Here is a 27241-nt window from a genome sequence, read left to right as displayed (position 1 = left end):
GGACTGTTAAACCTGACATGGATTTACGTTTTGTTTTACATGCACATCATGTTATATAATTTATCTAAACTTGATCAGTTGATGATAATGAAGCTGTTGCACTCGTTCACTAACCTTCAACCTATCCTGTGCTAACATTACGAGTCTCAGACTTACGTTACATCAGTGAAGGTAGCAAAGTAGCAGGCTTTTTTGTAATCACAAAGATGACGAGACATTGGCCTACTTGTATACAAATACATTTTCCTGACATCCATAAGCAGATGGTTATTACTTTTGGTTATTAGTCAACATAAAAACTAATTTAGAGAGACATACATAAGTAGTAGTTTGCAATAACTATCTGTAAGTGGGATAACGATAATGTTAGCTTTACTGTACATGCCAGAAAGGGGTAATGTTAATTTTATGTGTTAAGATATAACTGCAAATAAACCTGGCATGGGTTTATCATAAACTTTATTGTTAATTAGGCCATGACCCATCACTGAATTATGCCTATATTTTGCTGGTGCTAGCTAAACTTAAATTGACTTTCACAGTGACAGCCATACGATTTTTTTTATGCCAGAGGCAGCTAAGTCAGTCATGACAAACGGGAGGATGCTAACGTTAAATATATTACACTTTCATGTTTTTGTTTTTTTCTTACATCAATATGATCGTCACTTACATCAAAACATGGTGGATGCACATCAATACTATCTCATCTAATGAGAAAAGACGCGGACGCTTGGAAATTTTAGTAGTTTTTAATTATTAGTTTAAAAAGTATAAAAGTTACAAAGTTGAAAAATACATAGCTGAAGTCACCTATGTAAGACCTACGCAACGCAGTTTGAATGAAGTTTCTACGTTAAACGGTTGATGCCGCATTAAACGCACAAAAAGCGTCAGCGGAATAATAATAACATATAATAAGAATAAATCAGATAACAGTAGAGTGCATTTTCATGCACTCTAATAACTTAATCAGAATTCTAGGATATGCCCGCTTGACAACGGCAGAGATAGAACTGGCCTTTGGCCATAGCAACCATCCATTTAGAACGACTTGGCCATAGCAACCAAAGATCTTGCTGTGATACATGCTGTGATGCATGTATACATGTAATGTGATGCAAAGTATAGAAAGGGGATGAAATATACAGAGACAAGAAATATAGTGCAATGTAGACAGTAGTATACAGTTGATTTACAGAAGGTGGTTTAGAGTAATATGAAGTATTCCTTTATTCCTTTATTCTGAGATACATCTGAGATACAGATGCTCTCAAAACAATCCCAGGCTCTCAAAATAATCCCAAACAGACATAAGGTCTTTATAGAGCAAATCCATATAGATTATTTGTCAAATAAACCAGTAAAACATAATTAGGGGATGGAATATATAACATATATAACATTCACACTCATAGCTCATATTTTTTTTTTATTAAATCAGTGAAAAAGTATCCTGACAAACAAGCAGCATTTTAATGCCTTGGTCATATTTCATAATTTCAATTCTTCTGTAGGTTACCTGATAGCCCAGTTTGAGAGGCGCAAGACACGTGAAATTATTTATTTTTGCAGCCAATCACTGCTGTCGTTCTATTTTATTGATTTGATCTTAGTCATAGAAGCTAAATTCGAAGGCAGGCCACAGGTAAAATCCAACGAACCGCATTCACCACGCATGTCAATAGTTGAATAGCCCTCTCCTAGAGCTTTTGAGATATTGCCACTGCTCCAACACTGAAAGGCACTGTTAGAATGCTTGGATCAAGCCAGGTTCAGCATAGCGTATGCCACTGTCTGCTCACGTTGCTGATCGGACCAGGGCAAGCACACTTTCGCAGTTCCTGCCAGGAACTGCAGTCTAGTTATTAAGTGTGCTTGCAAAGCAGCACACTTACTGTTCTTCTTAAGTTTTATTTTTCCCGTCTCCCTAATTTTTTGTCAGCTCTAGCGACTAGGCCCTTTGAGACAGAGACACCGTTCCAACTTTAAAATGTCCGGTCAGTACCGGTGTAAGTTGCTCGCGAAGATGACGTCAGGTGGGCGTGTCGTACGTCCGCCATATTGGATTGAACAGAAAGCGAAACTAAATTTTCACAGGTCACAAATTTGGTCCGAACGCCACGAAACTTGACGTACATTATCCTTGGACCAAGCCTCACAAAAGTTACCAGAAGGATTTTTGGTTTTCGAAAGCGTTTGCCCGTCATAGCCAAACGAAATCGGCGGCGAAGCTCCGAAACAGGAAGTCGTCCATATCTCAGGAACACTGTCACATATCGATACCAAATTTTGTATTTGAACTCGGGACTCCAATGTGAGGGTGCATAAGCTAAAAAAAAAAAAACATTACAAAAGTTTCCAGCATTTGGCAAACCACCCACCCGTATTTGGTAGCTATCACCTTCCACATTTGCAGTTGTACTGGTACATCTATCACAATGCCTTCCAAGTATGCAAAATGTCTCTGGGCAGCCACAATGTCTCCGGGCAACCTTGCCCAATCATGAAATCCTTGCTCTGCCATGGGATAGTATGGACAAACTTAAATGGTAAGGAGAACATTAGCTATTTATTGCTGACGTAGTACAGTTATTTTCACATTGACGGTATTCAAATTAAATTTTTCATTATTGTTAAATATCACGATGGGAGAGTATTATTAAAAATGTTACAAGTATGCAAATTCATATGTTTACCGGCATTTAGGTTTTACTTTGTTGTTTTGTTGTAAAGACATGCAAGGCATTCTGGGCCATGTAATAGACAGTGGTCGGCATCGTTAACTTAATTTCCATACGTATTAATATGAATAGGTGTTTCTGTAAACCTAGGGACAATAGTCATCTCCGTTACAAAAACGACCTGGTAATCGCTCACTGAAGAGGACACTATGATAAAAAAGATTGTTTCCTCAAAGCATGGAGTTGACGACACAAGCAAGAAATGTCACGTTTATGTCAAATACATCTGAACGCTAGGTGGCAACGTTGTATTACATTTCACATACATACGGTGACATCATTAGAATTATGTGAGCTTCACAAGTAAGGAAGGTGCAAATATTATGTAATTTATAATGGGAAATTATTGGAAATGTTATTTCTTGTTTATTCTAATTGCAAACCACACACATCCATTCGGAATCACACGTACACATTTAATACTGAAAGACCCTCATTTTGTTTATTTGATTTTGCCTAGCAACGCAGCCTTCAGAGCAAAAATTCTAGAACAGGGCTTCAGAGAGACACGTTTTGAGTTTGTGGCCAAGAACCTAAAATATCGGTTTCCATGTGTATGTGCTGGATGGTGTGCGTCCTTTATGAAAGTAAGTGTTTTATACAGTTAACGTTACAGACATAATGAGTCATGTTGTAGTGGTCAACATAAATGTGCCCCTTCTGTTATTAGAATGCTAAGCGGAGAAGCATGCTAAGCAGAGATTTAGTATCATTAATTTATTGTGTGGCTAGCTATAGGGAGGAGATGTATGTTGCTAATTGGGATTTATGTTGTTTAGCGTAATGCCATGGTCATTAGAGGGGATGCATCCCCTCTATTGAAATCCGGAGACTTCTTATTATTACAGTGCATGAAAATGCACTGTACTGTTCTTCCTAGGCAACTTTTTCTTCTTATTCCGCTTACCACTTTTTCCGTACGCAATTTCTCGTGAACAGTTTAACTTAGAAACTTCATTCAAACTTTGTAACATAGGTCTTCAAACAGATCAGGTTGGTATGTCTTTCCAACTTTGAAACTTTTATACTTTTTAAACTATTAAAGAAAAAGTTTTTAAAAATCCCCATAGACTTAACATTGCCGATTATGACATCATAATACGGCCATTAAGCAATTAGAATCCTATGGCAGGTGTTCAGGCCACCTGGATCAACTGCCAGTCTCAGGCTTTAAGCATACAAACTGGCCCTATTAAGACTACACATCCTGTTTAACTGCTTCCTCTGCCAAAAACTGTTTCAAAATAAAAGTCCTCAATACAATATTTCACTATTAAACAATTTAACCCTTTAAACTACTGAACTTTTTAACTGTTCAGCCATTGTAACTTGTCATCAACTATGACTCCTACCCACTGTAGCTAGTTAGCATGGTTAGCATAGTTAGCATGTTAACATTGTTAACATTTTTAACAAAACTGCTAAAAATGATTAGCTAGGTTAGCTAAGTCACATGGTTAGCATAGTTAGCATGTTAGCATTGCTAACATGTTAGTTAGCATAGTTAGCATAACTACTAAAAATGATTAGCTAGGTTAGCTAAGTCACATAATTAGCATAGTTAGCATGTTAACATTGTTAGCATACTAGTTAGCATAACTACTAAAAATGATAAGCTAGGTTAGCTAAGTCACATGGTTAACATAGTTAGCATGTTAGCATTGCTAACATAGTTAGCATGTTTAGCAAAACTGCTAGAAAACGTTAGTTAAGTTAGCTAAGTAGCATGGTTAGCATAGTTAGCATTGCTAACATAGTTAACATGTTTATCAAAACTGCTAGAAAACGTTAGCTAAGTAGCATGGTTAGCATGTTAGCATTGCTAGCACTACTATAAAACATTAGCTAAGTAGCATGGTTAGCATAGTTAAAAATCTTAGCATAACTGCTAGCAAACATTAGAGCCATTCCAACTTTAAGTTATCGTCAAATATCTACCTATACACAGCCATTAAACTATTAAAATATCAACATTCATTAAACTTCCAGTTTGTCAACAACTTTTAAACTATTTACCTTCAACTTTTAAACGGTCTACTTTTATACTATCATTAAACTATCTATTAAACTAGCTGTCTATCAACAACTTTTATTAAGCTATGCAATCACAATGTCTATCCTAGCATCACCGTAGTAACTGTTTTAACTATACATGATATTTTACATCACAACTTGTAATTCCTTGGAATTGCATTTCTAGTTATTATTATTTTTCTTTTTCCCTTTTTGTGCGCGCTATTCAGCCTAAAGCGCTTAATGTACAAATTTGGTTGAAGCACCGTTCCGTAGATCTTCCAAGGCTTTACCGTCCTATCCGTTTTTCATTTTTGAGAAGTTTATACTTTTTGAGATATTTGTAATTAAAAGTGTATTTTTCCCCCATAGACTTGAATGGGGGCTGTGATGTCATAATAGAGCCAGCTGCGCTCGTTAAGTAGTTCTCAGAGCAGAACACTGGCACAGGTGTCATCTGTGAGGAATTCAACTGTCTCAGCTTCTAAGCATACAATCTAGCTCTACCTGAACTACACATCCTGTTAAAGTGTTTCCTGTGTGTCAAAATAAAAGTCCCAGCCATATCTCATGCATTCAGCATTATATCTCCAGAACGGCTTGACGTACATGCTTCAAATTTGGTACGAGTGTTTTTATGGACTCAAAGATGAAGTGAGTTGAAGTTGGAGGTTGAAGGTCAACTGTCAAGGTCAAAAACACCTTGAGTATGATATCTCAAGAATGCCATGTCACACAAGATTCAAATTTGGTTACTCCAAAAGCACCTTTGCAGGTATCACAATTACCCTACCAACCAGCTAGCAGTAAGCTCAACAGCCCCACCAACACCCTAACCAGCAGACTGTTAGGACTCCTAACGCGATGTTTTGAAATGCGTCTACTATTGTCTACAGGAGCTTCCAATCGCGAGGGAACTTGCATTGTAGGCATAACTAAGGGATGCAATAACACCACCAACAACCAAAACTAGCCTACTCATTGTCAACATGTACATTAAATGTAACGTTTCATGTGAATCAAATTAAAACGTTTTCTTTGCAAACGTAGGCATAGGCATATGGTGACAGATAAGTAAGCACGAATGAAGTGGCCACTTCTTAATAGGACCCACTGTATGGAAGTGGGCTAACTAAAATAGAGATGTTTCAAATAAGATAAGGTTAATCAGAATTATACGATATGCCCGCTTGACAACTGCAGAGATAGTACTGGCCTTTGGCCATAGCAACCATCCATTTAGAACGATTGGCCTTCATAGCAACCAAAGATCTGAGCTGTGTTGCAATGTGAGGCACAGTATAGAAAGGTGATGAAATATACAGAGACAGGTCAAAAAATATAGTGCAATGTAGACCGTAGTATACAGTTGATTTACAGACGGTGGTTTAGAGTAATATGAAGTATTCCTTTATTGTAAGATACATCTGAGATAGGCTACATCAGTAGGCTTTCAAAACAACCCCAGGCTCACCAAACAATCCCAAACAGACATAAGGTCTTTATAGAGCAAATCCATATAGATTATTTGTCAAATAAACCAGTAAAACATAATTTGTGGGATGGAATATATAACATTCACACTCATAGCTCATATTTTTTTTAAATAAATCAGTGAAAAATTATCCTGACAAACAAGCAGCTTTTTAATGCCTTGGTCATATTTCATAATTCCTCTGTAGGTTACCTGATAGCCCAGTTTGAGAGGTGCAAGATGCATGACATTATTTATTTTTGCAGCCAATCACTGCTGTCATTTTATTTTATTGATTTGATCTCAGTCATAGAAGCTAAATTCGAAGGCAGGCCCAAAGGTAAAATCCAACGAACCGCATTCAACCCGCAAGCCAATAGTTGAATAGCCCTATCCTAGAGCTTTTGAGATATTGCCACTGCTCCAACACTGAAAGGCACTGTTACAATGCCTGGATCAAGACAGGTTCAGCATAGCGTAGGCCACTGTCTGCTCACGTTGGTGACCGGACCAGGGCAAGCACACTTTCGCAGTTTCCGTCGGAAATGCAGTCTAGTTTTGATAACGTGTTCACTAACTTTACGTAATAGAAAATGGTAAATAGCCTGATGGCATGCAGCTAATGGGATACTGTGCATAGTTGGGAAGGTATGGTAGGCCAATTTGGTGTGAATGCACACACACACACAAGGGAAATTTTCTCTCGCTGTTGAGTAGCCTGATGGTACGCACAGTGCGTACGGACGTACACCTGCAGGCGCGCCTGGAAGCTATGGATGATGACTCGATACATTCTCTGCTTTGCCTCCACAACTACAGCCTTTGTTGTGCAGATGCATGGTCATTGATTGTACAAGGCGATATCACAGGCTAGTAAATATGCATATCTTGTATGATTACTTTAGATCAGCAACACATTTGACAAACTGTATATCGGTTCTTTAAGAATTCAAACTAAATACAGACACATAGGCCTACTGTAGCTTGCTTAACACCAGGATGTTTCATCAGACTAGACACAGGCTCATAAGTGTTAACAGGCTTGCCCAGTGTCAAGAGGATATCCAGTCTTTACTGTCTGAACAAAATTGCAGCTGGTGAGTGTTTTTATAGTCTTTCCCAGGCCTGTCAGTGACATATTTACTACTGTTCTCTGCAAATGCCAGCCGATACAGATATCTTATGAAAATACATCTCAGACTGTTTGAGGATACTGACTGTGTTAACAGACCTGACATTCATTTAAAATATACAGTGACATGCTGAATGTTGCAAATCTTAGTTAACAAAAAAAATGGTTATGTATGATTATCTTTGTAGATAAATCACATAGCTTTTGCAAGTTGTGTGGTGGTGTTACTGTTGGCTTTCTCACACCTTGCTGTTTAATCTGCATGTACTGTATTACCTGTTGAGTCATCTAGTCCATGAAGGTAATTCCAGGCATTAAGTTTGTTTAGATGAAGCATTACGGGTGGGATGAAACATGTAATAAATAAATTGCAATATAGTGATACAATATAATATATTTATAGTTAATTAGTTAACTAGTAATTAGTTGATTAGATCTGTTTTACATGCATTTGTATGTATTTATTCTGTGAAGTAAAAAGTACTTCAAGTGCATAGTGTTGACATTTTTTAGCAAATATGCGTCATACTGTATATGACTCAATAGCACAACATTCTGGCCCCTATTTTTCATCCAATAACTTTTTTGTCAAATTCAGCAAATACTCTTCACAGTCCTCTTGCTGTCCAACCAGTGTGTGTACAGTATGTGTGTGTGTGTATGTTTAAAGATTTTTACATACTCCTGTTACTGAAAATGGGAATTTAGCATATTGGCCCAGATAAACCTTGAATCCATACAGGATGTTAATTTAGGAGCATGAAAGGAAGGGGTGTGGTTTGATTGAGCTCACATATCTTTTGCCAAAATCACAGACTCCATCTTTAAGCATATTTAGGAACATATCAAAACATTTACCACTAATGTCTAGCTCATGCATTCTTAAAATGTGTGTTTCGTCCGGTAACACAATTACATTCTTGTTCTCGCTCACACAGATTTGAAAAGCATTAATCATAGCATGCACATAAAATTGATCAACCACCTGTTTTAGAAGAATGCATCACAATCACACACCAATCACTGACAAGTGGTCACCATTTATGTCCGTGTGCATGTTTCTGGAGTACTCTACCATCAGTTTTACAGTTTGTCTTTTTATTAAGGTATAATTGCAACTATTTGCTAACTTTGAAATGTTTTTGTTTGGTTTAGCAGGCAGCTGGGTGATGACTCAACCCAGAGAGAGATTAGTGTAGCATTTTAAGTAGTCTGGCGGTTATATGATGATTGCTTATGCCCGATGAAAATTGTGAACCCGAGACCCCATAAAAAACAGTGTATTCAACAGTGCATTACAAATTCTGATTAGTAGTTGAGGTCTATTTAATCAACCTTTTTGAGAGCCGAGGGTGATGAGCAACAGTCTCACTTTACAACAGCCTGTGTAATAATGATGAATTATCAACATGAGTATGCACTTATTGATTAACTCTTGGTTTACAAGTCCTCGTTTAGTCAGGCTAATATAGTGGAAAGCCTACTGAATACTAATTGCTCATTTGAAGCAGATTTACACATTGAATGGTTTAATTTCCTCTGGTTACATGTTTGCTGATGTTATGTAACACAGACATACCAAAATTCCATACTTAATAGCTTATCAAATTAGGTAAAAACAACATAGGATGAGCCACCATAATCATAGTCACCATGATTATAATGAACAACAATTAAAATAGAAAGTCTTATACGTGTAAGCTGTATAGTAGGCTATAACATAGCATGCTAGGTTGTTAGCAGCTCATGCAAAAATGCTATGTATCATGCTATGTCTGTCTATGTACGTCAGTATGTCAGTTTAAATCAATGTGAGTATTTCAACCAAAGATTATAGAGCGCTCTGCTTTTCAACCCTGAGGACATCATCAAGGTTACGTCACACAATGCATGTCCTTGATTAGTCCAAGAGGTGCTCCACACATAGCTGCATTAGCTAGGGGATCCTGGTGTGGGGATGATGGTGGCTTTGGCATCACTCTCTCTCTCCCCATATCTAGGCATGCAGTTTCTCAGTGCTTCTTGCCTGTCTTAACCTCTTGTCCTAATTATGTTGTTTACATGCCTTGCTTCCTGCATTTGGCTTCAAAGAGCTGTAAATAGTGACATTATTCAGTGTCCGTTTTTGTGTGTGTTTGTGTGTATGTGTGTGTGCGTGCGTGCGTGTGTGCATGCGTGGGTGAGTGTGTGTCTATGTGCGTGCGTGTGTGTGGGTGTGTGTGTGTGTGTGTGTGTGTGTGTGCGTGCTTGTGTGTGCGTATGTGTGTGTGTGCCCATGTAGGCAGAATGTACAATACTGTATGCTCATCCATTCTAGTCTTTGTCTTTTTCACATAGCTAGCTGCCATACGTACACGTACATTATTTACACACATAGGGCCTTTTTAGATCATTAATTAATTAGCATATCCTAAAGTGCTGAATTTTCTTTGATTCAGTTCCAGCACTGTCATTTCCTTTGTGGATAAGAGAGAACATGCTTTCAGGAGCTGATTAAAGACACATTTACAAGAGTGGTTGAGTTTAATTTGGTTGTCAAATGTAGCCTCTGTACATGAATGTAGCCTATGAATATGCAGGACAAACAGTTAATTTGTGTCTTGTGACTTCAGATGGATTGAGGTTATGCTACTTTTATTATTGTAGTTATTTAACTGAGCTGAGATGTTTATTCTCATGTTTCTATGATATCTGAAGGTTCTAACATCTAACTTAATAATTTTATGGAATACAGTTGTCTCCTGGTCACGTCCATACCACATCAGAACTCTATTACTGATGCATGTAGCCTTATATACATCACTATGTATATACTGTATACATGTATAAGTATGATATGAATGTGCATTGTCAGATATTTGATCAGGGAGCAGTTCTATCTGGGCTGCATAATGTATTAGTGGGGAAGCCTGTTGCCTTTCACACTTATCCTGCCATCAGAAAAGCATTATCTGCTCATTGTCAGATTATTGACCATTCAGATGTCATGGCAAATCTGTTCCATGCAGCTATATATTTCTGTTAAATATGTATAGATATAGCCATATATTATTTTTTAAATATGTATAGATATTCATATTCAGTCCCTGGTGCTCAAGAGCAGACTTTGTCTTCTGGTTACACCTGTCCTTCTCCTGGTGATTTTCTTGTAAGAAAACATGATTCCCCCTACCCCCCTCACTGGTGCAGTGCCCAAAGACATTAGCCTGAGAAGTCTGCCCATGAACCATGCTCATTATTCTGACAGGTTTCTCATTTGAATTGGAGTCACATAGTTAGTGAGTGAAAAATTAGCGATCGGAATTGATTATTAGCGTGTACACTTTAGAAACCAACAACAACAAAAACATCAAATTGGCAATAAGTGTTGTGTGTAGAAACATATACTTTATGAAATTGCATGTCAAACACAATACCGTACCTTCCCTGTCTCTTCCCATTCATTGGCAAGCCACAGGTCAGTGAGAGAGGTGGTTAGGTTTGGTGTAGGGAGGGAGGGAGTGTCACTGGAGGGCTGACTATTCTGGGATGCTCTCTGTTCATTTTTTCCCCCACCTCTCCCTCTCCTCCAACTGTCAATTTTGTTTTTCATAGCGCATACAATGTCTCAGTTAGAAATGCGTAATGTCTGAGAGCACATAATATGCCAACTGTTCACGCAGAGAACAGCAGCACCACCACCTCCACCAGCAGCAGCAGCAGCAGCAGCAGCAGCTGGTTTGGGTAGTCTGTACTGCTTCATGTGGTGATGAATGGCAATGATTCGAAGCTGAGGAAAGATGATAAGATAATTGTATATGTCTGCTGTAAATCAGACACATTCCAATTTTGAAACCTATTTGTTTTTATTGGGAGTGGGGCAGGGATGGTTGTTGGCACCTTGTGGTTTCATGCATTTTTTGTCTTATGCTACGTTTACACGTGGTCGGCTATTTTCAAAATTTCACCCTCTCCGTTTTCAAAAATAACATTGTGCCCCCCTGTCAGTTTTCAGAAAAGTTTTCCTTTACACTAGCCCGGGTATATGCCTTTAAGAGCATGCCAAACCTGTACATGGCAGTGTAACGAGATGCTCAAGGCCGTGTTAGCCAATTAGAATCCCGAAAATAGCAACAATAACAACAGCAACAAATCACTTCCTCTTTCTCTTTTGAACTGACTAAAAATCTCCGCCTTCTCAAATAAATCTCTGTTTGTACCAGTTTAGACGCAAAAACAAACAGAGTTTTCCCCAAAAAACGATCAGCCTGGAGTTTTTACAAACTCTGTTTGCGGAACAGAAAAACAAATATTTGCTGCAAGAAAGGTATATAATACTAGCTTAGAAATCTAGACGCACCCTAGCGGTGGCAAATTAATTTGCTCAGCCTGTACGTCTAGTATCAAACCATAGGGATTTCTATTGGCTGACGCCGTGGACGTCATCCAATCACAGCGCTCTATTTTGTTAGAGAGTCTTAAGGCGGGCTTAACAGGATAACGACAGTCCTGCGACGGTGAACAACAAGGAAGGTGGCTATGGCGAACAAAGAGCGGTTGTTTGAATCGGCGTTGGCGTCAACTTTGGAGGAGTTGGACTTGTGCTTTTCTTTGAAAGTTGAGCAACACAATGCACTTAAGTCATTCCTTTCGAAGAAGGATGTATTAGCCGTTTTGCCGACCGGATACAGATATGGTCGTAGCGCTGGCCTATTGCATGCCTAGGCAGTTTGAAAGACAATTCTCTGCCCGCCCCTTGGATTAAGCGAGGTGAATGGTTCGATTCCAGACTATACATTTCAATGATATAGGATGGCCCGCCAGGCTAATATAATACTGTATGCTCTAGGAAATTCCCTTTATAGAGTCAAAGTCTGGATTGGTAATTTCAGAGAGGTAGCTATCTTTGAATTCTGATTAAGAGGAAACTTCCCACCACACTGAAGACAGAGTTTTAATATTTACCCTCTAGCATCATATAACAATTCCAATATTTTTTCGTAGACAGTTTTTGTTCTTATTTCTGTCTGTAAATCAACCTAATTCGATTAGACTGTCTCCTCTTACATGTCACTATCGTCTTTCAACTACCGGGCTTCTTTCAGTCATTCCACTGAACACTGCTACTTTGATGCCTTTGACTTTATGATCTGTCAGAGAGAATAGGTTCATAATGTAGCATCCTTCACCGAGCTCCTTCTCTAATTCACACTATTAGTCACCCCGCATTTATTTCTCTACTCCATAGTCACAGAACTACTTATCACCAAGAGGTTATTCATATCAGTCATTGTTCACGTATCAAGTAGAGGATTTGCACTCGTGGAGATAGCACTTTATCTCCGCACACTACTTTTATCTGGAGTACGGGGGTTAGGAAGAGGCCGGAGGGAGGGAGGCAGTGCAGTCTGTTTTAACTCATCTCTGCGCTTTGACACCAGCGGATCCCGGGCGGTGTGGCGGCGGGGGGAAGAAGAATATTTTATCTGACGTTGTCATTTGGTGTGTGTGAGCTACGGGGAAGCACAAGCCACCCTCACACACCTGGTGCGGTCAGCGCCAAGGTCTTTGCCCTCTATCTGTATGTGTGTGTGTGTGTGTGTGTGTGTGCGTGGGCGTGCATGTGTCATTGTGTATGTGTGTGCATATGTGTGTCTGTCTGTGTGTGTGTGTGTGTGGTGTGTGTGTGTGTGTGTGCGTGGGCGTGCATGTGTCGATGTGTATGTGTGTGCATATGTGTGTGTGTGGTGTGTGTGTGTGTGTGCGTGGGCGTGCATGTGTCAATGTGTATGCATATGTGTGTCTGTCTGTGTGTGTGTGTGTGTGCGTGGGCATGCATGTGTCATTGTGTATGTGTGTGCATACTGTATGTGTGTCTGTCTGTATGTGTGTGTGTGTGTGTGTGTGTGTGTGTGGGCGTGCATGTGTCATTGTGTATATGTGTGCATATGTGTGTCTGTCTGTCTGTCTGTGTGTGTGTGTGCGTGGGCGTGCATGTGTCATTGTGTATGTGTGTGCATATGTGTGTGTGTGTGTGTGTTTGTTTCTACAGTATATGTGTATTTGTGTGTCTATGTGTGCGTGCACACTATGTCACTCGGTCCTGCACTCGGTACTAGTCTCAGACCCCCTCCACTAGTCTCAGACCCCCTCCACACACACAGGAAAATACTGTCAAGGGCCAAAAAAGTAAAGCAGTATTGATAGCACAGGTTTCCAGACTTAAAGTGTGATTTGCGAGAAGGAATTCGATACTGCGCTGCTTTGATGATTGTCTGCAGTTTGACCTGTACCTGTGGATATGGCTTCTGAAAAAACATAACAACACCCATGAAACAAAGCATTAACCCTCTCCCTTCTCTTACATGTATTTCCATTAGGTCACTGCACCATGCCATTGATCAAGCTGTTGGTTGTTGCCAGTCAGTCACCATCTTGAATAGCCCTCCAATCCATCCATCCTGCAAATGACCACAGATAAGCCATGCGGACATAGATAATCATGAGCTCGAATAAAGCGCCTGAGTGGACAAGCATGAAACGGCTAAACCTCCACCTCATTGCCTTCTTGCTCGGCTATTTCATGGATGATGGCCTCAGCGGCCAGGCAATCTGCAACAGAACGGCCCCCCGTGAGTGGCGCGCTCGGCCTCAGAGCACCACTGTGAAATGGACACTCATGGAAAACACCTGCACCGGCTTGACCCAGTGCCACGGCGAGCAAATTGAAGGGGATGAGGGGGTGCACTCACAGACACCCAACGTCCCGCCGCCCGGCCTCACACAGCTCTGCCCCTTAGATTTGCAGCTCGGAGACGTGCTGTATATGGTCGCTGATGCCACGCTGGAGGAGCATGGCCTCAACCTGGTGAACGTGTCGAAAGAGGGCTTTGACACCTGCTCTATTGCACAGCCTCATCCAGCCCACTACCTGTTTTTTGGCGACATGAACGGGACAACAAAGGTTGAGCCAAAATGGCTGACCTCGGGTGTGCACTACTTTGTAGCTTCCCATGAAGGGAGCTCCCAGTTATGTAAACTCGGCCTGCGACTCAGAGTGTCAGTGAAAGAGCAAAACTGCCAGCACTCACCTCTTGTGCGATTATGCTCGGGGAATGGGCTTTGCAGGGCGGATGTTTGGAGCCCCACATACACATGTGAATGCCATAAGTATTACTTGGGAAGATTTTGTGAGAAATATGACATATGCTCCGAAAACCCCTGCCTTAATGGTGCCACATGTCGGAGTCAGGGATCCAGCGACCCAAACGTTCACACCTATGAATGCAATTGCTTACCCGGGTTCACAGGTAAGTTCTGTTGCAACACTATTCCCCCTGGATTCCAGTCTAGATGTAATTCTCAGGCTCTCCCCTTCACTAAATGGTTTCATTTTTAGGTCATGTCACACGTTCAATTACCATAAATTGGAAAAGAAATTGAGCTCATTAAATTAAACTAGCATGACCAAACGCACCCACCTTGCGAGAACCACCCTATTTCTTTTCAGATACTTATTTATTATTTATCTATAATAATTGCTGGTTCTCATTTAGCATAGTCCTGTAATTTCAAAAAGATATGGATACCCCCACGGGCTATTTATTTGAACAACATTTTCCAGGAAGTGCCTTTTTTCTCGCCCTTAATCACCATAATTATTCCTGAAATGGTTTTCTGTGCCACCTGAAAGGATTCCTAATTGCTTTATATTTTTATGTTGTTTTTCCTCCCTCTCTCCCCACCTGATTTATTTATTTCATTTTCACCTTGCTGTGTCAATACAAGTTAAACCTTTTCTATTATACCATTTAAACACGGCTGAACACTTACTCAGAAAATGTTTAACACAAAATAATCATGATGCAGAGACCTGACATATAGACTGAGTATTATTTATTGACTGTGCATGTAAATGTAGAAGACTTTAGTATGCTAAGCCACCCACAGCTGCAGTAGCAGTTGTCTCCAGTGGTTTACATTGCAAATTTGATTTTAGTCATGCACTCTTATTTCTGCTTACAAAGTGCCTAACCTGAATCCCTGTCCTCATAGTCTTTGACCGGAAAAACTTGCTTTTTTGCCACTTGAATGGCAGTGCAAATCTGCACTGAATTTGTAATGTATAAAAAACACAAACTATTGTTGTCTTTAGTTTGTGAAGTTTGTGTGTGCAGCCCCCCCCCCAATATATTACCATGATATCAGTCCCAGAGCTCTGATGAATAATAAAGTGTTACTTTCTTTGTCAGCTGTCATTCATTTTTATTTTGTTGTCCTAATTATTATTGACATGTTTGTTGTTTGTTGACTCTAGGGATTAACTGCTCTGAAATTATCGGAAATGAAAATTGCAACAAACAATGCCTAAACGGACAGTGTGTACAAGTGACAACAGCTTCCTTCAGATGTGACTGTCATTCAGGGTATACAGGTTGGTAGAAACTCTGTGACATATTATGTTTAGTTGTATTATTCCCGGTAGTTATGAACAACAGTGGGATATGACCAGTGGAATATAGCTTTTCTAATGTCGATTTCGTTGCCCAAATGCTTGCATGGCTTACGCTTTGCCTTGGGGTGTGTTATATGTAATTAAGTGACTTTTTGTGCTACGATGAATGTAAACATTGCAGTGCTTGACTCCAAAGTTCAGCATCATGTCTAAACTCTGCCCGGGGAAAATCGTGTTTTTCTGTGCTGTGTGGTGTTGTGTTGTGTTTGCTTGCAACAAAAAACAATGCTGAATTCACAGCCGCGTAAATCAGTGTACCTAAATCTGCACTGAAGTGAGGAAGTGCTGTGGCCTGTGCAGAGCCCAATGTGGTGATGCACAATTAATTTTGCATTTGACCTCTGCTTGCCTTCCACCATGGCTCTCATGTTTGATTGGAGAGCCACACAGAGAGGGCAAATGATAAACAAGCTGTTTTCAAGCTGCCTATTCTGGCTCTTTTTTAATCATTATAATTTGTATGTATATTACCTTCTGGTGTTAATTGGTGCCATACAGCATAATACACAAAAAATGAAAATATTTTAGCCTTTTTCATCTTTTTGATGGCTCCGGTGCTTAGGTGGATTCCTCTAAATATTGCCAGGGACCATTTGCATGATGGTTTGGGTTGTAGTTTAGCATAACAAATGTCTAGATTGTCCAGGTTGATCATTTGACTTAAGCTCGGTTGCACTTTCAATTCCAACCCCTCTAGTTTGTGTTTCCTAACATTAGACTTGACCAGCCACCTTGTGTCCAAGCTATTGCTTGCTTACAGTTTAGTGGGATGATTGTCCATTTATTTAAATCTGTTCAAATGGTTTGTTCAGCGCCCAGGCCATATTTTCACGGCTGTTAGCCTGTCATCTGCCTCTCAGATCATGGATGTGACCCAGATGGACCTGATGGTCGCTCTGTAGTGCTTGGAGCCCTATCAAGAGTGGCCTTGCCCTGCTAATGCCTAGCACATTCTAGCTAGCTTCTGTTTTATGGAGCACCTCTATGGGCGTAGGGTGCACACAAAGCCAAGGTGTGGCGTCCTGCTCCACTGTCCTCTCCTGTGGGGCCGGCGGTGTGCCCCTGACTTTGCCATGGCTGTCACCCCATTAATCATGCGGAAGTTAGGCTGTTCTGGTACAGACTGACCGCACAGGCCGAAGCCCGATGGTACATAATAATGAGCAGTACTTAGGGGGATGTTTCAACTGAGATTTTTCTTTTGATGCCGTACCCCCCCCCAGCACAGGGATTTATGGCAAGGTATTAGAGACTTAATAGGGCACAACCCCTGAGGGATCTCATGTTAATTGTTTTGTAATTCACTTACCCCTGTGGGTTTCCTTGGTAAATATTAAAACACGTCTGAGTGGTGGTTGTGACATCCATTGTGTGTGTGTGTGTGTGTTTTGTTTGTACGCTTGGCTGGGAGAATGCTCCTGTGAGGGTATTTGTAGATGGGTGGGTGGTGCATATGTGTTGCCTTAGTGTTGGATGATTATGCTGCTAAACATTGGCGTGTAAAAAAGCGTGACTTTTGGGTCAAGGGACAACAGCTGAAAGTATTTAATCTGTGCGTGACTTTCTTGGAGAGATCGCTGAGTTTAATCTGGGAAATTTGCCAACAAACTTCATCAGCCTTGAAAGTCATGTGGAGGCACAGTCGGCTTGCTTAACAATGAATATTTAAACCACATTTTTAAATAATAAAGACCGCATGTAGCCAGGATCTATGAATTAAGGCAGTGATTCACACTCAACACAAATAGTGAATAAATAGTCACACAGATGGATGCTACTTTTATACAGGTAAAAGACATCGCCTGTGCAAAGTCAAAGATATATATGTGTGTGTATATATACCAGCAGATGCTGCCAGTGATGCATCCAAATCTATGGTGGGAGCTCCTGGAACCAGGGAGTCTAAATCACTAGGGGATTAGCATAGCGGAATATGCTAAGAAATAAGTCACAGAGAAAGATAAATGAGTTAGCACCTGCTGAAGAACACAAAAATGAAACACCCCTCTCGGGAGTAAAATCAAATTGCGTTCACCTTGAACCTGCGGCAGTGCTCATGCTGGCTAAATTTAACCCACGAGGGGCAAGTGTCAAACTTGCTGCTGGATGTCAGATGCCTTACAGTGTCTGCTTACAAGGATGTCCTTGCTCACACCTTGATGCTTTTGCTCTCTCGGTCATTTGGACCTCAGTGAAGTCCATAGTTGGAGGAGGGGGAGGAAGAGAAGCTGGGGGATGGGGGGGGGGGGGGGGGGGGTGGTGGGGGGGGGCTGCTGTCCATTGTGTTTGTGCTGCAGTGAACGCTGAGCTGAGCTCGATATGCTGAAGCTGTGTTAGAGAGGCCTTGTTCTTCTCTGAGATCAAGTGGATCCTAATACTCTCTGTAACAAGCCATAGTGACTCGGCATGTCTAAGTAATGTATGTATCTCTGCTTAAGCACATGTCTCTGAATTTGAATGAATAATTGAGCGGCTGCATGGAGAGCACATGACAAAAAGAAATATTAATGGTCTTTGATGTTTCAACTCGGATTTCTACAGTGCGCTCTCCTCTTAAGACATTGTAGTCTCCACTGAGGATCCGGATGACTTCTTTAAGCTTACTTAAATAATTGATTAAAAAATAATGTCACTTTGGCTCTGATACATGTAGCTCCCTTGGTAGTAGGGGGAAAAATGACCACGCATAGTCCACAGCAAAGGGCAGATGATGAAATTAGGCAGAGCAAAACACAGTAATTGGTTTCCAGATGAGAAGTAAATAAACCAACCAAGAGCTTGCTTCTTCGTAGCTTGAGAGACCTCTGTGAGTGTTTTTTACCCCAAGTAATTCCTGCTCTAGATGGATTAACAGGGTATTCTTAAATTATATAAAAAGGGACTCATGTCAGCCCATTATAATGGAAATGCTTGGTACAGAGTTTGTAGATTGTAGCTTTCCTGTTCCATGCCACAATGTTTGTGAACTGTGACAGAATGGTTCTAGAGTGCTGCAAATATTGCTGCTAAAAGAGTGTACAGTTCTACCATAGTTCATTGTGTTGACCTGGTTGTGTATGTATGGGGTGACAGAATCTCAGTAAAGGGAGTGCTGTCACTCAGGTGTCTAACAGATTAGTTCATGCATAATTACACATTTGCTCATTTCAAAGACACTTTACAATTCTTTTTGAGTCGAATGGAAGCAGCAACAAAATCAGTTGATCTGTAAGTGTTTTTTTCCTCCCTTGTCAATATAACACTTTTATCTTCTTTCGCTTCTCTCTATGCACAATGCCCATGTTACTGCCGTAAGTTGCGATGAGACACACGCAGTATTGTGCTTTGAACACAACACCATTCCCCGGTTTTGTATCAAAGAAGCACAGTACCATGACAGAAGCCTTTGTACTGAATCTGAATTTCCCCTAGCTATAAGTGTTATGAATGCTGTCTGGTAAAGTCAATCATTTATGTCTTTTGAATTTTCACATTTCTCATGTTTTTTAAAGATGAGCAACCGTCAGGGTGTCAGTCTTTCTCACTGTAGACACTGTAGCCTCTAATGGTATTCAGGCTTCTCGTAGCTCTTCCATCTACTGAGATGCTGCTATTTTCTCCATTTCAGGTTCTCTTTGTGACATGAGGAAGACTCCGTGTTTGTCTAACCCATGCAAAAATGGTGGGAAGTGCGCAGAGACCGCTGAAGGATATGCCTGCTCCTGCCCAGAAGGCTTTGATGGCCCCCACTGTGACACAGAGTTGAACAGCACATGTGTCTCGTTCGGGTGTCAGCCTGAGCCACCATGCTCTGACGAAGAACCAGTGAGTTTCCACCCTTCCCACTAACCCCCACGACTCACAACCCGGGGCCTTAGAGAAAACGATTCATAGAAAAATGTCACATGCAAATTGATGTGCTATCTTTGAGACAGATCAAGTGGTGTCATTTTGAAGGTTACAATTCTGTTTTGATAGGGCGATGGAGGTGGCATTTGTTTTAATTGATAGACCCTGGTTGGGGCCAGCACATATTTAAGTGCCGTATCAAAAATGTTATTACAGAAAGCTCTCGGGCATTAGGTGTCTGTCCCAATTTTCCATTTCAGCCGTGCCCGATGAATTGTTGCTGTGGCGTGGGCTTTTTTTTTTTTTTTAAATCAGGATCTTCTAAAGAGTACTCGTTCTTTTTCCTGCCTTGAATGGGGCTGGGAATGGGGGGAAAAAATACAATAATGAATTAATTGTCTCCTGTGACCTTCGTTCTCTTTTATGGCGGGATTTGCCACATGGGCTGAACCATAACGGGATTTCATGAGGTATGATAGCCGCCCGAGAGGCCAAGGGCCAGTCCGACTCCACTGGTGCTGGGGAGGCACACGCTAATTGATCTGCTTGACATTGATTGGCTCCATCTGAGATTCGCTCAGAAAGATTTCGGCACTATGAAAATGGAAATGCTTTTCACCCCTCCGCAACCCCTCCTCCTTTCCCACCCCCACTAACACACACACACACACACACACATAAAAAAGTGCACCAGCTTTAATGTCATCATGAGTTTTCATCGTGCCACCTTTCCTGGATCGCACTTTCATTATTTTCCTCATTCCAGGGGTGCCTGAATCTGAAATATTATTGTTGTCAAGATCAGTTAGTAAACAGGGGCAATGCAAGGCCTGCTAATGGCCTGTCTCTCTCTATTTTAGGACTTAGTCGGCATGTTAGCTTGCTGTCTTCTTCCTTTATACCACAAGTTTATGCCTTGCCAAACTTTTGTCTCTGTTACCTCTCAAATGCATGTCTGTCTGTGTTTCTTTTTTTTTTTTTAAAGCTCCATATCTAGCAGGCTGTGATTAAATGGTTGTCTGTAATGAAGCACATCTCATTGTGAATGCTCTTTCTCTCTCTACCTCTGTCTACTGTCCCCTCTTTCTCTCTCTACCTCTCTCTCTCCTTTCCCCTCTCTCTCCTCTCCCCTCTTTCTCTCTCTACCTCTCTCTTCTCTCTCTCTCTCCTCTCCCCTCTTCCCCTTCTCCCTCCTCTCCCCTTTCCCCCTCTCCCTCCTCTCACTGCCCTGGATGTTAGTACCCTCCTCTCTCTATTTTCCTTTCTCTCTCCCATAAACTGACACACGTAAACGGTTTGTTGTTGTTGTTGTTGTTCATTCCATGTCCTTCTCTCTCTCCTCCTCCTCCTCTTCCTTTTCCAGTCCTCCATGTGTGTGTGCGAGGAGGGGGGCCCCGAACGCGGAGGCAGACAGTGCAGGAGGGTGCGACAGCCGTGCGTTTCCTCTCCCTGTCTCAACAACGGCAGCTGTGTGTCCCTGGGTGGCGATTACACCTGCAGGTAACACGGATGGGGGGGCTTGCCAGAGTTGATTGCTGAAATCCGAAGCCAACTTTGCAGAGAGCGGGGCCCTTGCGGGGTTTGCGTTTGCTCCAGCAATCAATTACCCACATCCTCCTTCAGGCTAGATGCGTTTTATTATTTTATGTTTAAAAAAAGCGTCTCTTTGAATTATGCAAAACTTGTGACTGCAGCTTTCATTCTGAGGCATTTTTTATCATATGATTAAATAGTGCTGCTAAGAAAAAAATTTAAATTAAAATCCATTTCTTTCAGAGTTTTGTTTCATTATTTATTTTTGCGACGCAGATTTCTGACTTGGGCCCCTCCAATTGCCGGTGTCTGAGACAGAACTAAATCGGCATTTCTGTATCCACCCAAGTGACAGCTTTTCAACTTGTTCCTGCAGATAATAAGTCCTATCAAAGGGGCTTTATTACTCCTTACTAAGAAAAGCTTATTTTTAGCGACCCTCCTTTTTCTCTGAGTTATTGCTTCACTTATCTCTGACTGCATATCTCTGTGAGCTTCAATAGCAGACCACCTAAATCAATACATTTAAATGGCTTTCTTTAAACAAATGACAGTTGAGAGCAAAGGTTGCTGGGGGAGGAAAAAAAAAGGTTGAATTAAAAGCGAACGCCAAGCAAGATAAAGTCGCGACTGGTAGGATGTGATGGATCAGAGAGGGCCGAAACAAAAGCCACTGCATTGGCATTATCAGCGATGCCTGCTCCTCAGACTAGCAGTCTATGGGAGTGCCTGCAGATCAAGGCAATAGCCACTGGTCATACGGGACCGATGTTAATAACGCTGGGATCATGTGTAGGTCTGACCCAATAACATCACTTAAACTGTCCCAGTGCCCAGAGGAAATGTGCTCTTGGCCAGGAGTGGAAAAGACATCCTTCTTTACCGCACACTTGCCCTCTCTATCCAGCCTCATTTAGGGAAGTGCCCTTAAAAGGTGGACGTGTGCTATATAGCAGGTGTTTTAAGACAAAATGGGTATGCTTGTTTCATAACAGTCCAGTAGCTAAAATTCAACATGTTCCAAGTCTGAATAACTGTACTTTTTAAACAAAATAAGTGTTTTTATATGCCGATTTCCAAGTATTGTTTTTCCATATTTGTTGGTGTTTATTTTCTGTCTTAGCCATGGGCAGGTTTCCAAGAATGTTGTTTTCAGAGTAGCGGAGAACGGCATGTACACTTTTCTACCCTTTTGTCTACCCTGTTATGTATCCTCAAAACGAACAACATGATGAGATTTTCCACACAAAGGGATATAGGGCCATCTCCAGCATACATACTTACCAAATCACACAGCACACGGCAGTTTGCTCAAGTCTTTATTTCACCATGACAGCACCGGCCATATCTTCGGAACAATCACAGCAGGAGTGCCTTTGGTGTTTGTGTGTCTGTGTGTGTCTCTCTCTCTCTCTCTGTGTGTGTGTGTGTGTGTGTGTGTGTGTGTGTGTGTGTGTTTGTGTGTGTGTGTGTGTGTGTGTGTGTGTGTGTGTGTTTGTGTGCATGTGCCCATATGGAAGAGGCTTTGAAAATCCATGTTTATTTTTATGTTGTATACATTATGTGTATATGTTGTTTTATGCTGTATATTGCCAAGCCACATACCTATGGCCCTTTTCATACACAGACAAACATACACAATATATGTTTTAGCCTATATATAACCTTTCTTGCATGTTTTAGCGTCTTATACTTATGCATGGCAAGTATTATGCATGGCAAGGGTACTACTTAACTTTTCAATATGTGTGTGTGTGTGTGTGTGTGTGTGTGTGTGTGTGTGTGTGTGTGTGTGTGTGTAGGGGGGGGGGGGGGGCTGTTTGTATAGCAGGCATGGGGTCCACATGTCCATCACAGACAGCCCTTCATCGGGGCCCTGCACAAGAGATGAACTGAAAGCTATGCTGGTCCTTCTCTTCACAGATGCCTCAGAGGGTTTACCGGGAAGAACTGTGAGGAAATAATTGACTACTGCAGGCTGCACAGTATTAACTGTCTGAATGAGGGATTGTGCCTCAACCTAATTGGCGGGTATAATGTAAGTAACTCAATACAGAGAAAACTAATGAAATACGTGTAAACAAAAAAAAGTCTGATAACACACAGTATGAGACTCCGCATGAAGCTCGGGTGTAATGAGAAAATTGTGTCCTGGGTCTAAGGAGTAAAATAGTCAATTTGTTACTGATGTTATTATGGCCACTGGACGAGGTTTCTGAAAACGTATGACATAATTGAATTTCCTCTCTACCCCTCCTTGACAAGACATTTATTTTTACATGAAAGAAGTTTACCCAATGGACATATGTTCCTCTTGTTTCCATTAAGCGTATACAGTTGACAGGTGTTTGAGTACACTTAGGATCCATCTTTAAACATGAAATTGTGATTATGCCAAACAAATATTGTTGACACCTCACTCTTAAAGCTTAAAGTACAATTGCATACTTGTCCCTAATGTATTTAATGTGGATATAATAACATTAGCACAATGGCATCAATATCTTCCCTAATCTGCCTTGATTATCATTTAACCAAACAACACCCATTTCCACTGCTGTTACAGGACAATAGATATGTGATTAAGAGTGCCGATCCGAACACACATAGTACATCTCCTAATGTGGGCAGCCATTTTGCAAAACAATGTTTATTGAGCGCATAATAGAGTCCATGTCGAGGTGAAAAATGTGCTGTAGCCTACCTCTGACAGTCGATACCTGTGCATTCATTTATAACAATTTTGATGGTATCTATTCTGCTGTGGTGAATATAGATGATTTATGTATTTGTGTCCAGGTGCCAGTGTTGACCTTCCATCTCAATATCATCTTAGTGTCACCTTGTCATGTGTTTTTTTTGTGAATCATCTGTGTAATCAGGACTGAATATCCAGTCAAAGGCCCATAGTGGACAGCAACATCAACAGCTTGATGAGAAAACTCTGGACCCTTCCCTACTGGGGTCACCTCTGCTAGTCTCTGGAAATATCTCCGTTAATGTCATGATTAGGTCTTTTCTGTCACTTCCTGTCAGATTTCCAATACGCCACTCCTTTGCAGTGTTGATAACGCAAAGTCAGTTTTCTCTGCCTCTGTCAGAACATAATCATCAGTCCTGATTCAATTTGGCGAAGGCCTCATGCATCACTTGGTCAATTTCCTTTTTTGAGGAACTCCAAGTCCAGGTGGTTCTCCTTGGGATGCCAAATCTCCAGGTAGGAAAGACTCAGCCTCCCCATTGTCTCTTTGTCATTTTTAAAAAAATATATTTTTCATCCTTCTCCCCTGCCAGTGCCTCTGTGCGCCCGGGTGGACAGGAGAGTTTTGCCAGCATGTGGAGAACGCCTGCCTGATTTACCCCGAGGGCTGCAAGAACGGCGCCACATGCATAAGCATAAGCCAGCCGACGGCCCCTCCACGCTACACCTGCAAGTGCCCTCCCGGCTACGCAGGTGAGACTCCAGTCCGCTCCTCCATATTTAGCGGCGCGAGTTGCGCGAGTGTAATAAATTGCCCATCTGTCAAAAGTGTTGTTATTCCTCTTAAAGTTGATTATGAGATTATAAGATTCAGTGGCACTCGTGAGACACAGCACACAACCTGTCAGTCAAGTGCTTATGAATATTTATGCGGGAATAGCAACACTGGTATAAGCTTGGGACTGTGTGGAGGCAATTCATTAAGAAAATTACTTTAGATTTGTTAACTTCATGAAATAAACCTCACGGGTGTATTTGTGGTCTGAATGATGGGACACAGGGACCAGATGATAATTCCTCTCTTCAGCAGTTTGCTGTTTAGGTAGCTTTTGAACTGTTGTTTTTTTTTTTCATGAAAATCTACCAGATCTACCAAAGGTATCCCATAAACATGTTTTGGCTATTACTTGATAAAATGATGACATACACAGTAATCATATGCTGATCTGTTAAATGTGTAGTAAGAGGCCAGCATTATCGAAGCCTGGCATGCTCTTAATTAAGTATTCTCTTGTTGTCTCAAGTAGCCTTACTTCCTACACTGGTAGTAAACTGGTTAATTAGTGCATTGGACCTTAACTCTGATGAAAAACGAGGGAGTCAGGTTTGTACGGTATGGGTTGGGTCGGGGTTACGCTGACCTTGCTAAACCTCACCCCAGGTCGCTGCACTGTAACCTCTCTGCCATAGAAGCTTTTGGTCCTGTCGTATCGAACGTGGCCATAATAAGCATAGTGCTAAGACATGGTGTCACTGTCTGGTTTGCACTGCACAACACTACATCATCACACCCTTATTGCACAGTTGATATGTTTTAATTGCCCTTGTAGAATAACCTGTATTTGCCATCTATTTTATTGTCATGGCTTTCAGGCTGATTGTTGGGTTGTACTGTATGTAAGGGCTCTTGCAACTATGAGTAAGTGATAAGAAAAAGTGGCTGCACATTCCCCACCAGACAGACTTCCATCATGAGTTACATGTACTCTCTAATGGGTAATGTTTGATGCAGGTGATATACAGAACACAAAGGTACAGTAATGCCATCAGGGTCCTCTTATTTGAAGATAATGGCACCCATTAGAATTCCTTGAAACTACTGTAATCAACGAGTGGGTCTAGAGCTTCCTGCAGATGCTATGTGAAAAATCTATTTTTCCCACCAATAGAATGGAGGACATTCATGGCACAGTACTGGAAAATTTCTTTGCTTTGAGGATATAAGTATGTGTAGCTTAGAAAACAACTAACAGCTGAATTATACAAAGTTAAGAGCAAATAGGCCTATTCATTTTTAGAAATTTGGACTGCAATTCTGCCAAAAGTCCCAGATGGATCAATACTTTATGCGCTTTGCACTTTAGAATATACTTTATAAAGTACTGAATGTACTTTAGTTTGTACATTAAAATGCATAGAATAATGAAGTAGACCGTGCTTATTTTAGCTGGTTGAGAAGATGCACAACAAAGCATTAGATGTATACGTATTATGACTTGCACTGTTTTATATTGAGGGTTTGTTCCCCACAAATTTGCATTCAATGCAATTTCTCTCTCTTTCTGCCATCTGCTGTTGCCATTGAATGGAGTTCGGCGCCTCTGTTCTCTCTAAATGACTATAGCAGCCCTGAGGCATGCCCTTCCCGTTCCTTCCCTCCCCACATTGCTTTTCTAAGTGGATTATCCTGCGATTTGCCTCATAATGTCTCAAAAGTGAAGGGCTTGTGGAGGTTAGGCTGCATTTCATCAGTAAATCTTAAGAGCAAATACAACACAACGTATTCTGCTGGAGTGCTTATTGTTTGCTCCGACAATGACCAGTATGATATGAAAAAGAACAAAAAAAAACTGTTTGGGTAATAACATTAGATGTTATTTAAGAGCTTGCACAATGTGAAAATATACTTTTTTGAAGCTACTGTGTGATTGCTCTGATCACCGTCAATGATTAATGACTTTGTATCGATTTACAGAACACAGCATTGGTAGTGGAACAATAAGTCTGTTCATTCTGTCAAGCCACTGTTAGCTCTGCTGTTTAGTGTGACATCTTGATTAACTTGGCCATGTTAGTTTTTTTTTTTAATAATGCCAAGGTGCTTTATTTAATTTGTGAACAAGCTGAAGTCCTATATCCATGATATGATTATCAGGGTAAAAACAATTTAATGAAGCTCATTTTCAGGGAAATACCTGCATCTTCACCACATGGCTTTTCAGCATGCTAAAAATGCTGAAAATATCGATCTGGTCATATGAGGTTTGCCATTGGTTTTCCTAACTGTGAAGTGGTCTTTAGAAATTCAGGGTGGACACTTGCTGTCTGTTGTAAGCCATCCTATCACCAGGAATGAAATCAAATGAAATACTGATGAACTGATGACGTAAATAGAGGGACATTACTGTAGGTCAATAAATGAACTCTGAATTGTAATAGTCAACTATTAGAAAATGAATGTCAACTCAAAAATCCTGAACATTTTCACCCTCAATTTGCATTTCAAATTCATGAATAATTGTGTGGTTCTTGAACTGTGTGA

The 27241-nt window shown here is 40.9% G+C and overlaps 1 protein-coding gene across 1 annotated transcript in view; it reads left to right on the top strand.

The window, feature by feature from the left end:
- Positions 1–3284: 3284 nt before the first annotated feature.
- The window catches only part of eys (eyes shut homolog), a 212863-nt gene continuing 188906 nt past the window's right edge, over positions 3285–27241 (top strand). The window contains 7 exon segments of the mRNA XM_042065147.1: positions 3285–3331; positions 13723–14652; positions 15660–15776; positions 19465–19661; positions 21049–21185; positions 23142–23256; positions 24513–24672. Of these exon segments, the coding sequence (XP_041921081.1) occupies positions 13845–14652; positions 15660–15776; positions 19465–19661; positions 21049–21185; positions 23142–23256; positions 24513–24672 (1534 nt within the window). The 5' untranslated portion in view covers positions 3285–3331; positions 13723–13844.

The sequence above is a fragment of the Alosa sapidissima genome, chromosome 16 (assembly GCF_018492685.1).
Source record: "Alosa sapidissima isolate fAloSap1 chromosome 16, fAloSap1.pri, whole genome shotgun sequence".
NCBI lineage: Eukaryota > Metazoa > Chordata > Actinopteri > Clupeiformes > Clupeidae > Alosa > Alosa sapidissima.
This window is presented reverse-complemented; position numbering and strand designations above follow the sequence as displayed.